We start from the raw sequence: 17254 nt of genomic DNA, 5'->3' as shown, positions 1-17254 counted from the left end.
AGGGCTCGGCCGGCCGGCGCAGCCTTGCGGGTGGGGGGAGCCCGCGGGAGGCGGGTGGAGTTTGCGCGCATCATATGACTGACTCGTCGAAAGTTGCACTTCCTGAAACACTCTGCAAGTGCGAGTCTGGCTGCTCGGAGAGGCAGGCTGTGCTCGGCCGGTCCTCTCCATGGGAGGCTCCTCGGGAAGCGGTGGGACCCCCCTGTGTCTTTTCACCGCCTGCCTGCTGGCCCTGGGGGCCGTGGGCGAGGGCGGAGGTGGAAGGAGGGAGAGGCACAACATACTGCTAATCTTGACAGATGACCAAGACCTAGTGCTCGGGGGCATGGTGAGTAACGCAGGGCCGTCAGCTGCGGGGCGCACCCCCCTTTCCAACGTGGTTATTAAAAGTTTTGCGGTCTTAAAAGTGGCAAGGCTACAGGGAGTGGTATTGGAGTGTGCTCTGCTCCAGGACTCCGGTGTGGAATCAAGAGACCATTTTGTATAAGGAGATGTTGCTCTTAAGTAAGCATGAGCCTTTGGTTTAGTGGGGTTTTAAAGAGTCTGCACAGATATGACGGAAGGTCAGTACTTGCACCCATGTTGCAAGCAGCGAGATTTCTTCAGTGTTATGTTACAAAAGAGCGGCTAAATGAGAAATCCGAGAACTAAGAAGTCCTTGGAAGAGTAACTAGCTATTAAAGAGCTCCCTGGCTGCATTCTTCTACAAGCTTACCTTGTAGTACATCCCGTTTATTTCAGGGAAGGGCTGTAGTCCCATGCCATGTGTATCTGTGCAAAATCACATCCCACCTCTCTACATGTTGATTTGGAATCTAGTTTAATTCCTTAGGACTTACTGTGGTGTGACAGCACAGTATAGTCTATCCTTAGTGCATGGCATAGTACTATCTTCTATCCTTAATAAACCTTTGTTCGTTTTTAAGGAGCTGCAAGACTGCTTCTTTATCATAGTACAATTGCACTACTAACTGGTAGATTCAAGGGGAGAGCCATGTTGGTCTGAAGTAGCAGAACAAATTTTGAGTCCAATGGCACATTTAAGACCAACCAAGTTTCATTTGAAATATGAATTATCATGTGCATGCATACTTCCTCAGACAATGGAACAGGAATCCTAAGAGTACAGATATAAGGAGAGAGTAAATTAGTTGTGAGAGCCAGCTTCTAATCTGGAAAACTGGGTTCGATTTCTCGCTCCTCCTCATGCAGCCAGCTGGGTGACCTTGGGCTGGCCACAGCAGTGATAAAGCTGTTCTGACTGAGCAGTGATATCAGGGCTCTCTCAGCCTCACCTCCCTCACAGGGTGTCTGTTGTGGGGAGAGGAAAGGGAAGGCGAATGTAAGCTGTTTTGAGACTCTGTCTGGTAGAGATAAGTGGCATATAAGAACCAACTCTTCTTCTTCAGTAATATCAGGGCTCTCTCAGCCTCACCTCCCTCACAGGGTGTCTGTTGTGTACCAAGCTTCCGTGTTTCCATATTCTGAGGCATTAAGGTTAAAAAGCAGAGAATTATGGGACATTGGGAATGACAGTTCAAAGCAGCTCTCAAGTCAGGCAGTCTAAAGCAGTGGTCCCCAACCTCCGGTCCTGGACCGGTCCGTGGATCAGTCGGTACCAGTCCACGGCTCCTCCTCGTCCTCCTCCCTGGCTACTGCCTTGGGGGCTGCCCTGGCCCACCAGCTCACTTTTGGTGCTCTCCAGTGGCCGCTATGGCTGGGGCTCCCCCTCGGCGTGGCACTGCGCAGCTGCTGCTGGCAGTGCCCCCAGCAAGCGGCGGGAAGTCAGGGGCACCGGCAGGAATGCAAGTAGAGCAGGGGCTCAGGTGGCGGCGACACCCCTTGGCAAAAGATTACCCACCCTCCTGGGCCTCAGCAAAATTGTAAAGCATTAACCGGTCCCCGGTGATAAAAAGGTTGGGGACCACTGGTCTAAAGGAGTTGTTAACTCTCCATCCAGTACCTGCTGGGTGGTGTCGTAGCGTGCCCTGACCCCCATGGCTACTGGGATGTCAGGGAAGACCGGCCAGAAGCAGGTCACCTGGCAAGGCCTTCTATAGCTGCCAGGTCAGGATGACTCTTTAGGCATGGTGATCTAGCTCGCTTTGTCCTCCCTGACTGGTTTCCGACAATAGGGTGGTGTGAAGCCAAGTAATTGTGACTTCTATGTGCTGCTGAATACTTTGGAAAATGATGGTATACAAGATTAAACTATGAACACAAGAAAATTCCTCCTCACCTGTTTACAATAGCACTCAAAATGGCTGCTGCTTTAGGTTTCAGCCATCTACGGGAGCTGTTTATTCTGTGCTTAGAAAATTTCTGTCTGTGATGTTCCTTCAGGCCAACTATGAATCCAGTATTTTTTTAAATCAAAAAATTACCCAGTGCTTGATGCATCTGTCTTGGACAGTAAGTGATGCAATCGGCGGAGGAGCATCATTCTATAAAAGCTGTGCTGCTGTAGAAAAAGCTAAATTAGACCAGTGGTTCTCAACCTGGGGGTCAGGACCCCTTTGGGGGTCGAACGACGGTTTCACAGGAGTCACGGCAGGGCAAGCAGCTTGGCCGGGGGGGGGGGGTGCCATCCACACAACAGCCTTGCGGGGTAGATCGAGATTGAGCGTTTGTCTGTCTGGAGCAGCGGAAAAGAGTGAGATCGGCATGGTGGAACAAGAGACAGAACTGAACTGATCTTCACTCCATTGGCCAGTTTCGGTTTCATTTCTGTGAAAGAACACTTGCATCATTTTATGGTTGGGGTCACCTCAACATGAGGAACTGTATTAAAGGGTCACAGCATTAGGAAGGTTGAGAACTACTGAATTAGACATTAGTCTCTGATTGTTGGTCTTCCAAAACTGGAAGAGGAACTAAATAAGACGGACATTACTTGAGCCTCTTGGTATCTGATGCAGTATGTTTTAAGAAGGCTACATGAAAAAAGACTGCAAAAATATAGGGAAAGATTTTTGGGGCTAGTGACTGGTATATAATACTGTTCAAAAGGAGACATGGTAAGCTATATAAGTAGTCTGGGAGGTGTAAGTTGTTAAAAAGCATATCTTAGTTGCCTTGTAGAACTAGATAAAATGCTTCCTATTTCAGACCAAGGGAGGAAAAAAACTCAATGTCAAGTTTTTAGTACTACTAACTTCCAGAACAGAATCCTACCCTGTAAACAAAGCGGTAATTCTGTACAGCAGTAGAAGGGAAGAACCAGATGGCAGCAGAATGTAACCTTAGCAACACCTGGCTGTAAGGTCAGGTAGATTCAACACAGAACTCTCTATTGTCCTATTGTGGGGAAAATATTAAAGAGCTAAACCCATGTGTGCCTCAACAGTAGATAGCCAAGGACACCAAGTGAAACAGTCTGTTGGCACACCACCAGTTCTCAGCTGTCCTATAAGAAAAATCCATCTTGTTTTCTATTATTTTATCTGGAATGAGGAAGTGCTCTTGGTCTCGAGGAAGTGTGACTTCCCTCTGGATCATGGGACTGTGGTGGGTGACGGAGGTGGTGGAAGTTGTTGCAGTGGCCCAGCCTTATAAAAAAAGGCTTGAAGATTGCTTCTAAGAAAGTCCTTTAATGTCTAGCTGGGTAGAGATTCTCTTTTGGCTCTCCACCCTGACTTTAATGCAGGCCACCAGCCACTTGAGCTGCAATTTGCAACACATGGCTGGCTCTTTATTTTTATAGCATATGTCAATCTCTCCTTTCACATTAAGAAAATATAAATAAAAATGGGATTGATCGAATTATGAGTTTGACCTATCTGATAAAGACCCAAAAGGTGACATATATGTATAGCATAAAATAACAGTTCACATTTTATGGGCTCCATACGTTACCACAGGCTTATCTTCTATGTACATGCCATGTCTGAACAGTTTGTTTTGATTTTCAGACTCCCATGAAAAAGACGCAAGTGTTGATTGGTCAGTCAGGAGCCACCTTTGCTAATGCTGTAAGTATCCCTCTAATATCACTCAGAATTGCTCTTTTGACTCATATTTAGCAATAAACCATAAAAAAAACAACAGTGTTAATTTCATGTTCCAAGAGCAACAGATACTTGAACTGTAATATTGGTTTGAGTAAATAATGTCCAGTGTGGTTTATATGTTAAATACAAATGGAAAGCTTTATGTAGAAGTTACTTTTAATGGAACAGCTAGTAAGAATTTAATGCAGTCCTCTTACATTGTTAGATTTAATGCAGTCCTCTTTCAGGACCACGCCCAAGGGACTAGTATATGCTGGCACCCTGATTTTAGCACACCCAAACAACTATGCATGATATGCCGTGGGTATCATCACACATCCCACTATTTCACCAGAATTTGACATCCATGACAGTTTGCTGTCACTCTCCACGGCATCACTTGCCCTTACTTGTTAGTTCTGTATCAGCATGATGATCCTCTCACCCCATCAGAGAGGATTACCTGACCTGCCCAGGCAATCGCATGAATTCATAACTTGATTTTTTTTACATTTGGATTGCGAACAGGTCCTTGTGGTTCTCCTTCCCCTTGCTTCCGTTTACAAATCAATACATTATACACAGACTCCCACTCAACTCCTAGGGGTAATCACTCAAAACACTTTTAATTATAGCTTGGAAAACACCAAGATTGCCAAATACTGCATTGGCAGCAACATCCATTCATAGTTGTTAATTTTATGAAACAATGAATGTTTAGAAAGAAAAGGACTTTAAACAGAAAAATGAAACTCTGGAAGACGTTGCATTTTGTAAACCGCTCACCCCCAACTCTGGCTCTAAAAAATAGGGAGCTCGGCTTGTTTAGCAGACTGCTAAAGCATGCAAGTGTCTTGGAAAAGACGTCTCTAAGTCCCTTTTGGGAAAGCCACTTGAGGTCAGTGTCTGTGCTTGCACATTAAAGCAGAAGCTTACATGCTGCAGAAAGAAAAGATTTCTTTTTCTTAGTCCTGAGCCTGCTCTTGGTCAATTTCCCTGCCCTCAAGTTTGCTGCTTTCCTTATTAATTTATTTTATGCTGCTTTTGCAGTATGTGTATATGCAGATGGTTTATCTCATGAAGAAATTCCCAGACACGCAGTACAATTCTTGTCTATGAAAACCAAACAAATTTTAAAAAGAACCTCTGCATTGAGCCTCACTGAAAGGACAGTCTAGCTTTTGGGGTTAAACTTAAGTGGTGCTTCAGAGCCACATATGGCACTGGGTAAATTGGAAAGAATATTGACCTTTCTAAGGATTGAAAACATTTGATTTATAGACCACCCATCCAGCGAAGCTAGCTCAAGCAGTGTACGTTAAACAATACAATAGTACACATTAAAAATTAATAACAATTTACAACATTTTAAACCATTAGAACCACATTTCTAATCAGTTATAGCATGGATTCTAGTACAGTCCCTTTCCATGGGTCTAATTCCAGACTGAGATGTTGTTCCAAACCCCTCTAGTTTCTCCACAGGCAGCCCTGTTGGGTCCCAGGTAATGGTTTGAACCATCCTCATGGAGATGGGTGTCACATGGGAGGGGGGAGAAGGCGGGGGGAACAGATAGCATGGACTAAAATGTCTGCCTTCAGTTTGCAGTCACTCCACTGTGCTGTCCCAGCCGCAGCAGCCTCCTGACTGGCTGCTATCCTCACAACCACCTGGTGAGGAACAATTCCTTGGACGGCAACTGCAGCAGTGAGGACTGGCAGAAGTTTCAGGAGCCGTTTACCTTCCCAGTGTACCTGCAAAAACAAGGCTACCAGACTTTCTATGCTGGCAAATATCTCAATCAGGTAAAGGGGCTGTCCTCTGCTGGTAGACTTCGGTCATATGCCCCAAGGGGCTCAAATCACAGCTTATGTAATTGAGTAACATATTACCCAGCACACCTTCCTTTTGAAATCGAACTCCTTGCCTCTAACTGAGAATTCCTCTTTCCCTTTTGTAGTATGGTGACCCCAAAGTAGGAGGCGTTCAGCATATCCCTGTGGGCTGGAACTACTGGCTAGGTCTGGTGAGCGTGTTACATTCTTCTTCTCCCCTAAGTTTGCAACTGAGAGGGTGGTGCGTTGGGTAGGCTGCTTCCCAATAATGGAAGCCTTCAATCAGGCTGCAAATGGTGCAAAGAAGGCTGGTCGGATTGCTAGTCCAGGAAATTAAAAAAAAAGCTCCAGCCAATTGGCTGAACTTAATTCTCCTTATTTTTAATTTTATTTTGTTGTTCTTTTAAATGTTCACAACTAATGGGGGAATATTGATTCTTTCAAATAATATGAAGTATGAACCAAACAATAGCCACCAAAACTGGTTGTGGATAAACTATTTTTCCTGTTTTCAATTACTTTCTTTTTCAGTGGTATTATCTATGACAGGGGTAGTCAAACTGCGGCCCTCCAGATGTCCATGGACTACAATTCCCAGGAGCCCCTGCCAGCAAACGCTGGCAGGGGCTCCTGGGAATTGTAGTCCATGGACATCTGGAGGGCCGCAGTTTAACTACCCCTGATCTATGAAATGATATTACATTAGTATTTGATGCATACTCAATACTCAATATTTTAAATATAAAAAATGAAAAATTTCAGCTTCAAAGCCTGTGAGCTGTTAGAAAACCTCCTGAAAGTTTGAGCCTGCCAGGACATAATATGTGGAACAGTTGAAAGAATTAGAAGAATCTTGTATTTGAAGTAGGTGGAAATTTCATTGTTTATTTAAAATGGGTATTGAGTATGCATCAAATACTAATATGTTGTAATATCATTTCATGGATAATACTACTGGAGAAGAAAGAAATTGAAAATGGGAAATAGAATTGTATAGTTTATCCGTAACCCATTTTGGTGGCTATTGTTTGGTTCATACTTCATACTTTTCAATCAGACTCCAGCATGCCATGGGGTCCAAGTGTTGGTGCATAAACAAATAAAAGTTTGCATCCTGGGTTTCATTCCAGTTTAGAACCTTGGTTTGTGGGAAGGAAATAAACTCTGGTTTGTCCCCATTTGGATGTCGCAGTGGACTGGCATTTGATTCAAGGCTTCCTTAACAAGAAAGCATTTGGTTGCCCATGTGGGGAGGGAGTGTTGTTGTGTTCATCGGAGATAAGCAGAGCAAAGCCAGTAGGTTGCTTCGTCTTCCCCGTAAGTATCTTGGGAGAAGAGAAAATGAAACAAGGCTGTATAGAAGTGTTAGAAACTTGGAATGGGGGAGAAGGGAATGAAATAGATTACAGTTCTCACAGGTCTGTGGCTGGGGCTTGGTTGGCTAAACTTGAAATTACCCTATTTGCTAATAACTTTGATGACTATGCCCAACAGGTGGGGAATTCCAAGTATTATAACTACACGCTTTCAGCCAATGGCCGTGAGGAGAAACATGGAGACCACTATGAAGAAGACTACCTCACTGACCTCCTTGTGAGTACCTCCACATCTCCTTCCTCTTTGCCCACTGTCTGAAGCCCTCTGAGGTCTGGGCCATTCATGACCCTCTTCCACTGTCAACCTCTCTTTCTCTGTCTGTCCTCATCACCTCCCATCCACAGGCAAACCGGAGCCTGGAATTCCTACAAAAAAACTATCACCTTCCCTTTCTCATGGTGTTGTCTACCCCTGCCGCACACTCTCCCTGGACCGCAGCCCCGCACTACAAGTCAGCCTACAATGCCATCAAAGCACCACGGAATGGAAGCTTCAATGTTTATGGGAAGGTGAGCAACAAAGCAACAGAAGTGGGCAGCAGGATTACATGGCTTGAAAGGAAGGCACTGTTAAGGCAAGGCAGCCCTCAAGGGTGTGGGGCATCCATGCTGTGGCTGAGTATAACATGGTGCAGGTTACATCTATCCTGTGGCATTTGTGATTGGCTCCCTTGGGAAGTTATAACATGTAATTCAGTAAATGGTTTAGGGCCTTCCCCCCCAATATGTTGGCAGCTGCAAAGGGACATAAAATGAGAGGCAAGCTGTTAAAATCCAACAAGGATACTGTCAGTGCATCCAGTTCTGTCAGCAAGGAAGATGCCCAGCCTGTGGCAGCTTCTTTTCAGTGCAGGCTCTTCCAAGTTCAAACCTGATGAACCTCTGGGACCAATGATAAGACCTGCTTCTTTGGAGTTGCTTTTAGACATCAGGATGAGGTTAGGAACAGGAGGCCCAGTTCTGTTCTGGTTTAAATTTGCGTTCTGCGGTGGACAGCTGGGAGCGTGCTTCTGTTGCAAGCTATAATTTAAGTTACCATCACATTATCTTTCTGCTATCTTGGTCATTCACAGCAATGAACTGGTTCTTGTATACTTTTCTGTTGCAACTGTTTGATGTCTGCTGGTCTTGAATCTGAGGATGTAAACCATTTAAATAACCCATGCAAGGTCTCATGACAACTTTGATATAGACTGTGCAAATGAAAAGTACATAGGTGGCTGTAGAGATGTGAGGAGAGAACAGAGGTGAGATCTCTGGGTGTGGGAGGGGAGTCATGCCTCAGTGGTGGAGCACACATTCTGCTTGTGGTAAAGGTCTTCCGATAGCAAGAACTAGGGTGGGAAAGGCCTTCCTATGCTGAGGACCTGCCATTCAGAGTAGACAACACTGCATTTGATGGACAGTGGTCCATGTTCAAAGCAAATTTGTGCATCTTGTCCTGTCTCATGACACTTAGCCTCTGTGAATCATCCCTAATGATCATCCCCATCTTGTCTTGCAGGACAAGCATTGGCTGGTAAGGCAAGCAAAGAGTCCTATGTCAAACGCATCCATTGAGTTCCTTGACAAAGCCTACAGGGAACGGTAAGAATGGATTCAGGACATTTAGGGAGCTCTGTTTTGGAATACGAGGCTGACAGCGTGGGGGAGGATAATCTGCCCATCTTGTTATGCTTGTGACCATGAGGGTGTTGGAATAAGCAGTACACTGAATGTATGTGAATGCCATATAAGCCATGCTCAGACTGTCTGGGTTGGGAAAAGAGGGGGCAGGCTAAAATGTCCTGTAATGTGCAGATCTTTTATGTGTCTTTCTCCCTGCTTGCAGGTGGCAGACTCTGCTCTCTGTGGATGACCTGGTGGCAGCAGTGCTGGGCCAATTGGACTCTCTTGACTTGCTGAAAAACACATACGTGTTCTATACCTCTGACCACGGTTACCATGTTGGTGAGCTGCAAACTGCTGCTGCCTAGAACAAATGCATTCCAGCCAAGAGGGAATGGATGAATGGTAGCATTTGAGGAAGAAGAGATGCCTCTCTTTTTCATTAGAGAACTGGTGTGAGAGCCAGCTTAGTGTAGTGGTTAGGATTGCAGACTTCTAATCTGGGGGGGGGGTTGATTCTGCGCCCCCCCACACACACACGCATGCAACCAGCTGGGTGACCTTGGGTTCGCCACAGTCCTGATACAGCTGTTCTCATGGAGCAGTAATATCAGGGCTCTCTCAGCCTCACCTACCTCATAGGGTGTCTGTTGTGGGGAGAGGAAAGGGAAGGCGACTGTAAGCCGCTTTGAGACTCCTTCAGGTAGAGAAAATCAGCATATAAGAACCAACTCTTCTTCTTCTGGGACATGCGGGGAGTGATTGGGCATAGCCGGATGTCATGCAGTTGTGGGGTGGGGAAGATCACTTGTGATGTAAACCAGCAGCCTCTAAATGCAACTAAGTGCTTCTAAAACCCAATTGAGTGGAAAGTATTTAAGCACTTTACTTATTCTCATGTACTTTATTCTCCCATTATAATCTGTGGCATTTAAAAGTACAGACTTTTGGTGGGATCTTGCCCAAGTGGCTCAAGTAACATTTAACCCAAATGTTTTAGGTGACTTTAATTAAACAAAATGCAGTGCAGTTTAAATGAGAAGCATGTGCCAATCATTCTGGCACCTTTCTACTCATTGGCTGCAAAGGGGGGAGTAGGTTGCATTCTTGGTAAATATTTGAGGAAGAAACACTCGGCATGATTTTCCTCTTACCTATGTAAATCAAAGAGCTTACTGGGATGTGCATTTTTAAATCTAAGCTGAAAATTAAGGAACACATCCTGGAATATCATAGGGTGGCAGAAAGCCCCTAAATCCCCTCCCCCCGTAACTTCCGCCTCAGAGGTTGGATACAGCTGATTTTGGGCAAAGGAAGTTGCTGGGTGGGAAATCCATATGAGTAGTACATTTTCCAAAAAAGACTTCCAAGAATCCTGGCCATCTTTCCATCGATGTTACCTTTGGAGGTGAAAATCAACAAGGACTTCTATGCCTCCACAGGTCAGTTTTCACTGCCTATTGACAAGCGGCAGCTTTATGAGTTTGACATCCGAGTGCCGTTGCTTGTGCGAGGTCCAGGCATCAAACCAAATCAGACCCATCTGGTAAGTGTATCTCTTTTCTCATCTCCACCCATCTCCTCCTTATGTTGGGCTCAGTGTCTCAGTTTGAGGTGCCCTAGCTTTTCATGCAGAAGGTGCCAGACTGGATCTTCAGGGACTCCCTGCTAAAATTATTTCCAGCAGCCCAGCTGGAAAAACCCTTTCTCTGATGGGGGCCGGTTGGAATAGACAGTGGATGAGAAGGAGCCAGAGATCGGCCTTTGTTTAAGGCAGCCATATAGGTCTGCATGAATGCAAAGGATATCTTCCAAATCTCTGATTGGCTTTCTTCCATGATACACACATGCTGAATGGTTCTTGCAAATATGGTCTTTATTTCTGCTTCTGTAAAAGTTTATGAGCAAAACTAAGGCAAAATTTGTAATGATAAACTGGAAGCTTACAGATGCTAAACATAATGCCAAAACTGAGAAGGGTTTCCGTTGCTTTTGGAAAGGTAGTGAAAATTTGGATTAGAATTCGTAGTCCTGATCTAGTGGCTTTCTGCAGGAACTGTTGCCTTGAGGGGGAGAGCCTTCGGTCCTTTCTTATGAAGAAGCATTTTCATATTGAGTTGAATGGTCTACATCATTCTGTGATTCTTCCTTTCCAGGAGTCCATCCTCAATATTGATCTGGGACCAACCTTTCTGGACATTGCGGGAATCAATTTATCTCAGACTCGCATGGATGGACAGTCCTTCTTGCCCCTGCTGGTAACAACTTTTCCAAAATTCCAATCTAGAATGTTCCGAGTAGCAAACAAGAGAGTCATTGTTAGAATTCTGTACACCTGTCATTTTCAAATTTTATGTTTTGTATATAAGGACTCCACAAAATAATTATTCGTGTCTGTTTAGGCATAATGCTTAGGGGTTCAGAGGATGGTGATGTGGGTTTTCTTTAACTGGTTACAGAATGGTATTTTAGAGGGAGGGATAGACTATAAGGGGTTAGAGGCAAAATTGTCATAGCAGAATGATCATAGAATCATAGAGTTGGAAGGGGCCATACGGGCCATCTAGTCCAACTCCCTGCTCAACGCAGGATCAGCCCTAAGCATGATGTCCTTTAATGAGGAAGAAGGTGCTGGGAATGAGAAAAAGAAGCCAGAATTCCTTTTTAAAATGTAATATATCACTTGGAGGATATTATAGTGAAAAGTTCTATGTAATTACCCATGATGTTATATGTAAACTGCCCAGAGCTGTATGGCAGGGCGGTATAAAAATCTAAAATAAATAAAAGTGGAATATAAATATAACAATTATTGTGCTGTTGCACCCCCTGCTCTAAAACCCCTGTGTGTTGCAGAGAGGACTGGGCAGAAATATAACTGGATAGATACTAGGTTCATATGCTGTCAAGATCTCTTGAGCATGCAATGAGAACCACCAATTGATGTACAACACGCTGCTTTTGTAGCATCGTATAGTAGTGATAAATTCCTTTCAGGGATGCTTGTCTGCCATCAAGGAATTTTCAGGGACAAAGTTTGAAAAGCTCTGCTGTGTGGACTCAGCTCTCAAAAGGCAGTGATTAGCTAGAGAATATTATTCCTTGTCACTACCAGTCCTGTTTTGAAGGATGAATGGATTGGGCCAGAATGTCTACCATAGATTAAACAGTAGGCTGGCAAACTTGGTATGTCATAGTGGAAAGTGAGGGAAATACAATGTTCTAGGTGGTATTCTTCTTCAAGCACATGTCTCCTTTGCTGCAGGTGAACAAGACACGCAATAGCAGCTGGCGATCTGATTTCCTGGTGGAGTACACCGGAGAGGGTTGTAGTGGCAAAGACCCCAAGTGTCCTCATTTAGGACCAGGGGTATCGGTGAGTGTTCCTCCTGATAAGTCACAGAGCTGCATTTGTGCTCCACTTGGGGGGTATAGAGCTTCTGCAATGAGAGAAAGTGGATTGTTTATTTATACCACTCCTTTCTCTTCAAAGAGAACCCAAAGCCGATTTTGCATCATTCTGTTCTGCATCTTAGCTCTATGCAGTATATTAGGCAGAAAGCATGCCTGGCCTGAGGTCACCATTGTGACGATGTTATGATGAGGATAAAACAGAGGATATGAGAATGATGTAAGTGCTTTGGGTCCCCATTCGGGAGAAAGTGGGGCATAAATGAATGAAATAAATACAGACATTATAATCCAGAGCTCTACGCCAAATGTTTACAAAGCTTTTGGAGTTTCTATACTCTTGTTCCAGTAGCTGGTTATATAGCACAGGGAGATGTCCCTTAAAGCTACCCTGCGACTCGTTCTCAACAATTGTTAAACAGTTGTTATCCTATTTCTCTGTTGTGTTTTGCTTCAGAAGTAAAACTAGGCTTTGCTTTAAGCAGTATGGCCTAGTTTTTACCTCCAAACAAAAACTTTGTGTCTGTAGAACATGCAAACCCTAATATTTCCTTCCTGGCACTCTGTCATCAGGGGTTTTACCCCAAGGACTCACTGGGCTTAACATTTGCCTATGCAAAGTGGAGTTTGCTTTCAGCCCTTCCCTTGATTTTCATATGTACCAAGGCCAGCCTTCCAAACAGTTGGCAGAAGTGATGCTTTTGGTTTCTTTTGTGTCTGCATCTTGTCCCCTTGTTAATTTATCTAGAGTGTTCCAAGGGGGGGGGATGGTTGAAATTACCCCATATTATCTCCCGCTGGGTGTTCCGCACACTGTCATACCACTACAATTACAGCTTTTGTTTTGCGTTACAAGGTCAGTGAGGGACATTTCTCCTCCTTCCTATTACTTGATCCAGATCTCTTCTGAAAGTTTTGAAAAGGGATTAGGGAGAGGGCATTCTGCATGGGGCCAGACAAGCCATGTGATTTTTTTAAAAAGACACAAAACAGTCATTGAGCTAAGACCTGTGTTGTGAGTAGAGGTCCAGAGGGAGTCTTGACCTGGGGTCTTGTGATGATTTGGGGGAAACCCTGCTTGACAAAGATGTTTCAGGGCAGGGGTGGCCAAACTGTTGCTCTCCAGACATCCATGGACTACAATTGCCATGAGCATGGTGCTGGCAGGAGCTCATTATGCTTGTAGTCCATGGACACCTGGAGAGTCACAGTTTGGCCACCCCTGTTCTAGGGCACTTCAAAGTCTTGGCTAGATGCTAGCTTTTGGTATACATTCTTTTGCTCTTTCTTTCCTTCCCACCCTAGCATTGCTTTCCGGATTGTGTCTGTGAGGATGCCTTCAATAACACCTATGCCTGTGTGCGCACATTGAGCTCCGTCAACTTGCAGTATTGTGAGTTTGCAGATACCGAGGTGAGCTTGGCCATATTCTGTATCCCCCATTAGGAAGGGAAGGGGAGAGGTGAGCTTGCAATTGTGGACTTTAGTTAATGCACAGGGAACACAGGCAGTCAGCAGTATTTCAGAGCTGTCCCCTGTGAAGGAACCTGTTTTCCCATCATCCCAACCCATCACAAGGTAGTGAGCTTCTTCACCCAGCTGGATGTTCTGCACAAGGAAAGGTGAACTGGAGGTGGGTAGAGAGAAAATGTTCTCTGGTCATAACAGAAAAGCCCCATTTCATAGCAGTCTTAAAACAGTGGGCAACTGAGGACTAAGGTTAGCTCCAGTTAGATCCGTATGTATAAAGTGCCATCCAGTTGGAGCCAACTTATGGCCACCCAGTAGGATTTTTAAGAAGAGATCTAGAGGTGGTTTGTCATTCCTTGAAGGTCTCCCATCCATATACCAGCCAGGGCTGATCCTGCTTAGCTTCCGAGATCTGATGTGATCAAGCTTAACTGATCCTAATAAAAGATTTTATATGAGGAATGCGTTTTGGGAGGGGCATTTTTTCACATCAGTTTGTAGAGGTTTCCTGCTCTCTGAAGCATTCTGGGCAATATTCTAGGATTCCTTCAGGGTGCTGGACAAGCCCACGGACCCTTGTTTCTGTCTTGTGTGAACCCAGAGTGTGAGTTTAGGAAGTTCCCCTTTCCTGTAACTCGTAATAAATATATGAAGCTTCAGTGAAGTCACTGTTGGCTAATTGAGCTCAGTATGGCTTACTTTGATTGGCAGCCCCTAAGATCTTTTTCAGCTTGATAGCAAAAGGGAGCCTGTGTGTTTCAGCATGCAAACCTGGTGCTCTGTCACTGAGCCACAGTCCCCTAAATTGGGAGATCTGCTTGGGAAGTTGATATTTGCTGATCACCAAGAAGCTTTGCTGGCATTTTGAGAAGGCTCGGCATCGCTAGAATTCAATGAGTCCATTCCGCAGAGAAGCTTAATTTAGCGACATGTCAGCGTCGATCTCCAGAAAACCTGATTTAGAAAAGCTGCTTCATACAGTTGCTTGGTTTCTCATCCCATGCAGATTGGTTTTGGCTAGTACATCGATGTAAAGGGGAAAAGAAACTTGGCCACATGAAGTTCCCTTAGTGGTCTTAGTGGCTGCAGGAGCTCTGGGAGGTCTTAGGTAGAAATGGAGATGCCAGGGACTGAACCTGATACCTTCTGCATGCCAAGCAGGTGACATACAACTGGGCCACACTCCCTACTCTAATGGAGTGAGCACGAAAGAGTTCTGCATCCACTCTTTGATGCTGAAGCGCTCCTATTTTGACAATGGTGAACAGGAATGTAACTGATGAATCTAGTACCATCCTTAGATGAGCTTCACTGTGATCTTTGATTGCTAATTCTGTATTTCTTCAAGGCCATCCTTCCTTCTTCAGCTCTATCCTTGAAGATGAAGCTTGTGGTGTAGCTTCCATTTTGGGGGAAAATCCTGACTCATGTCCTCTTTTTCAGGCTTTTGTAGAAGTTTATAATGTGACTTCAGACCCACATCAACTCCTCAATATAGCCAAGTCCGTGGATCCCTCGCTGCTGGAGCAGATGAACCAGAGGCTGATCAAGTTCCAGGCTTGTTCTGGGGCCAGCTGCCGCTCCTAGGGAGCCTCAATGATGCTCTCACTCTGACTGTGCCAAGAAACCTGGGAAGTCATCGTGTTCTCTCTTGAGCCCCATCTTCTCCATTCTTAAACTGACCTTATGCTGGCTTTATAGTCTGGCTATCTTGGGTGGCAAGCCCAGGCCAGCAAACAATGTTGTTGATGGGGCCTGACACCAGGAGGATGGGATGGTGAGTTGGATGAGTGGGTGGAAGTTCTGTGCCTCGTCCCCCTGCCCCAATGGACTTGATATCATTTCCTGGTGCCACTTGTTCTGCTGCTCATCCACATCCTTTCTTTCTCGTGTCTGGGTCTGGCAAACTAAACAGCTCCACTCAGAGGGCTAGATATAATCCAAGAACCGTCTGTTACTGATCCTTACAGAGTCACTCACAGGGATATAACTGAAGGACAGCCTACCCTTCCTCAATGGGGGGATAGGTTTATTTTCTCATTTAACCAATAAATCTGGTTCCTGATAGTTACTAGATTATCATCACCACCACCACCACCGTATTTTCTTCTCTTTTCCTAAGATCTGAGTGTCCTTTCTCAGTTGTTTGTTCCTGTCCCTCCTCTGTCTTTGGAAGTTTTGATTGAAATGCTATGTAGCTTGTGGTGGCTCAGGAAGCTGCTGTTTATCCCATCTGTGACTTTCTGTCTTAGTGCTGTGAAAATAAATGGAATTGAAGAGTTTTTATTAGGAATGAATCTCTGGCCTTAACATTCACTGAACCAGCTTCTGCTCTGGACACAAGTGAACAAAAGCCAGGTACTTGTGAGTTTCCTGCATGGTGCAGGGGGCTGGACTAGATGACCCTGGAGAACCCTTCCAACGCCTGCTCCAGGTTCTGCCTGTGATTTAAGAATGTAAGGAGAACAATGTTGCCACTTTCCACCCTTATTTCCACTGCTAACAACATGCCTCACCCCTAAGGGATAAAGGTTGCTGTGACAGGCTTGCAAGCAAAAAGTAAAAAAAAATTATTTATTTATTTATTTTATTATATTTATTTACCACCCTCCCCGGAGGCTCAGGGCAGTTTACATAATAACATAAGAACAATACATGGAACAGTCTATAACATTTGAATAACCGTACAATAATAATAACTAATAGTTGTAACCATATAACAATATAACAGTATAACCAATAAACAATGCAACAGTGCAACAATACAAACAGGTCCAGAGTATACAGGTGGTGTTCTGAGGGGGGGCGGGGGGGAGCAGGGGCCCTTTGGTCGCTGTTGGTTATGTCTGGTCTCAACCAAATGCCTGGCGGAAGAGCTCCTCCTTGCAGGCCCTGCGGAACTGTTTAAGCTCCGTCAGCTTAGTGCGCACAGGGAAGCAACAGCTGCTACTTGGAAGCACTACCAAGTGACGGTGCATAATCTGGAAAGCAAAAGTATGTTGGCAAGTTTTGAAGAATACAGAGGACAAAACTCTAGTCATTTTATAGTCTCTGGTTTCTGAGGCCATTTGAGTGCACACCCCTCAATGATTGCTATCAATTCCTTAGCATCATAGTAGTAGGGTGTCTCTGCTTCTGTCCATTGGAAATATTTGGTTACCTCATGAGCTCTTTGGATTCCAATGTGATGTAGTAGTTAGTAACACCAGGCTAGTATTTGGGGGACCTGGTTTCAAATTCCCACTTGAGTTGTGGAAGCACACTGGGTAACCTTCGGCCAGTCAATCACTCTCAGACTAACCTACCTCATAGGATTGTTGTGAGGATAAAATGGAAGAGAGGAATACACTGTAAACTACTTAGGATTCCCATTTGGGGGAAAAGTGAGGTGTAAATGCCTTAATTTGAATGGAATGCATGAATTTATTTAAACTTAGACCAGAGCAATAATAAAACACAAAATAGAAACAAATGAAATAAAGCAGGAGGAGGGAATCAATATACAAATTTCACAAATTCCTTAATTTAAAGTCATTAATAAAAAGGGATTACTTTCTGGTGTAT

The 17254-nt window shown here is 44.6% G+C and overlaps 1 protein-coding gene across 1 annotated transcript; it reads left to right on the top strand.

Annotated features, from left to right (window-relative positions):
- Window positions 1–9: 9 nt before the first annotated feature.
- LOC143822055 (N-acetylglucosamine-6-sulfatase-like) lies at window positions 10–15983 on the top strand. The gene is made up of 13 exons (XM_077306658.1): window positions 10–328; window positions 3912–3971; window positions 5592–5795; window positions 5951–6016; window positions 7320–7418; window positions 7547–7711; window positions 8706–8788; window positions 9033–9151; window positions 10252–10355; window positions 10966–11067; window positions 12075–12185; window positions 13526–13633; window positions 15134–15983. The coding sequence occupies exons 1-13, from the start codon at window positions 170–172 to the stop codon at window positions 15275–15277; spliced, it is 1524 nt and encodes a 507-aa protein (XP_077162773.1). The 5' UTR covers window positions 10–169; the 3' UTR covers window positions 15278–15983.
- Window positions 15984–17254: the final 1271 nt, after the last annotated feature.

This window comes from Paroedura picta, chromosome 12, assembly GCF_049243985.1.
Source record: "Paroedura picta isolate Pp20150507F chromosome 12, Ppicta_v3.0, whole genome shotgun sequence".
Lineage (NCBI taxonomy): Eukaryota > Metazoa > Chordata > Lepidosauria > Squamata > Gekkonidae > Paroedura > Paroedura picta.
The sequence above is the reverse complement of the archived record's forward strand: the minus strand, read 5'-3'. Positions and strand labels throughout refer to the sequence as shown.

Excerpts from the sequence above, each read along its gene's own strand:
- LOC143822055 (XM_077306658.1), top strand. The coding sequence starts at position 170 with ATGGGAGGCTCCTCGGGAAGCGGTGGGACCCCCCTGTGTCTTTTCACC. Across the intron at positions 329-3,911 it reads ACCTAGTGCTCGGGGGCATG|ACTCCCATGAAAAAGACGCA; the intron begins GTGAGTAACGCA and ends TTTGATTTTCAG. Across the intron at positions 5,796-5,950 it reads CTGGCAAATATCTCAATCAG|TATGGTGACCCCAAAGTAGG; the intron begins GTAAAGGGGCTG and ends TCCCTTTTGTAG.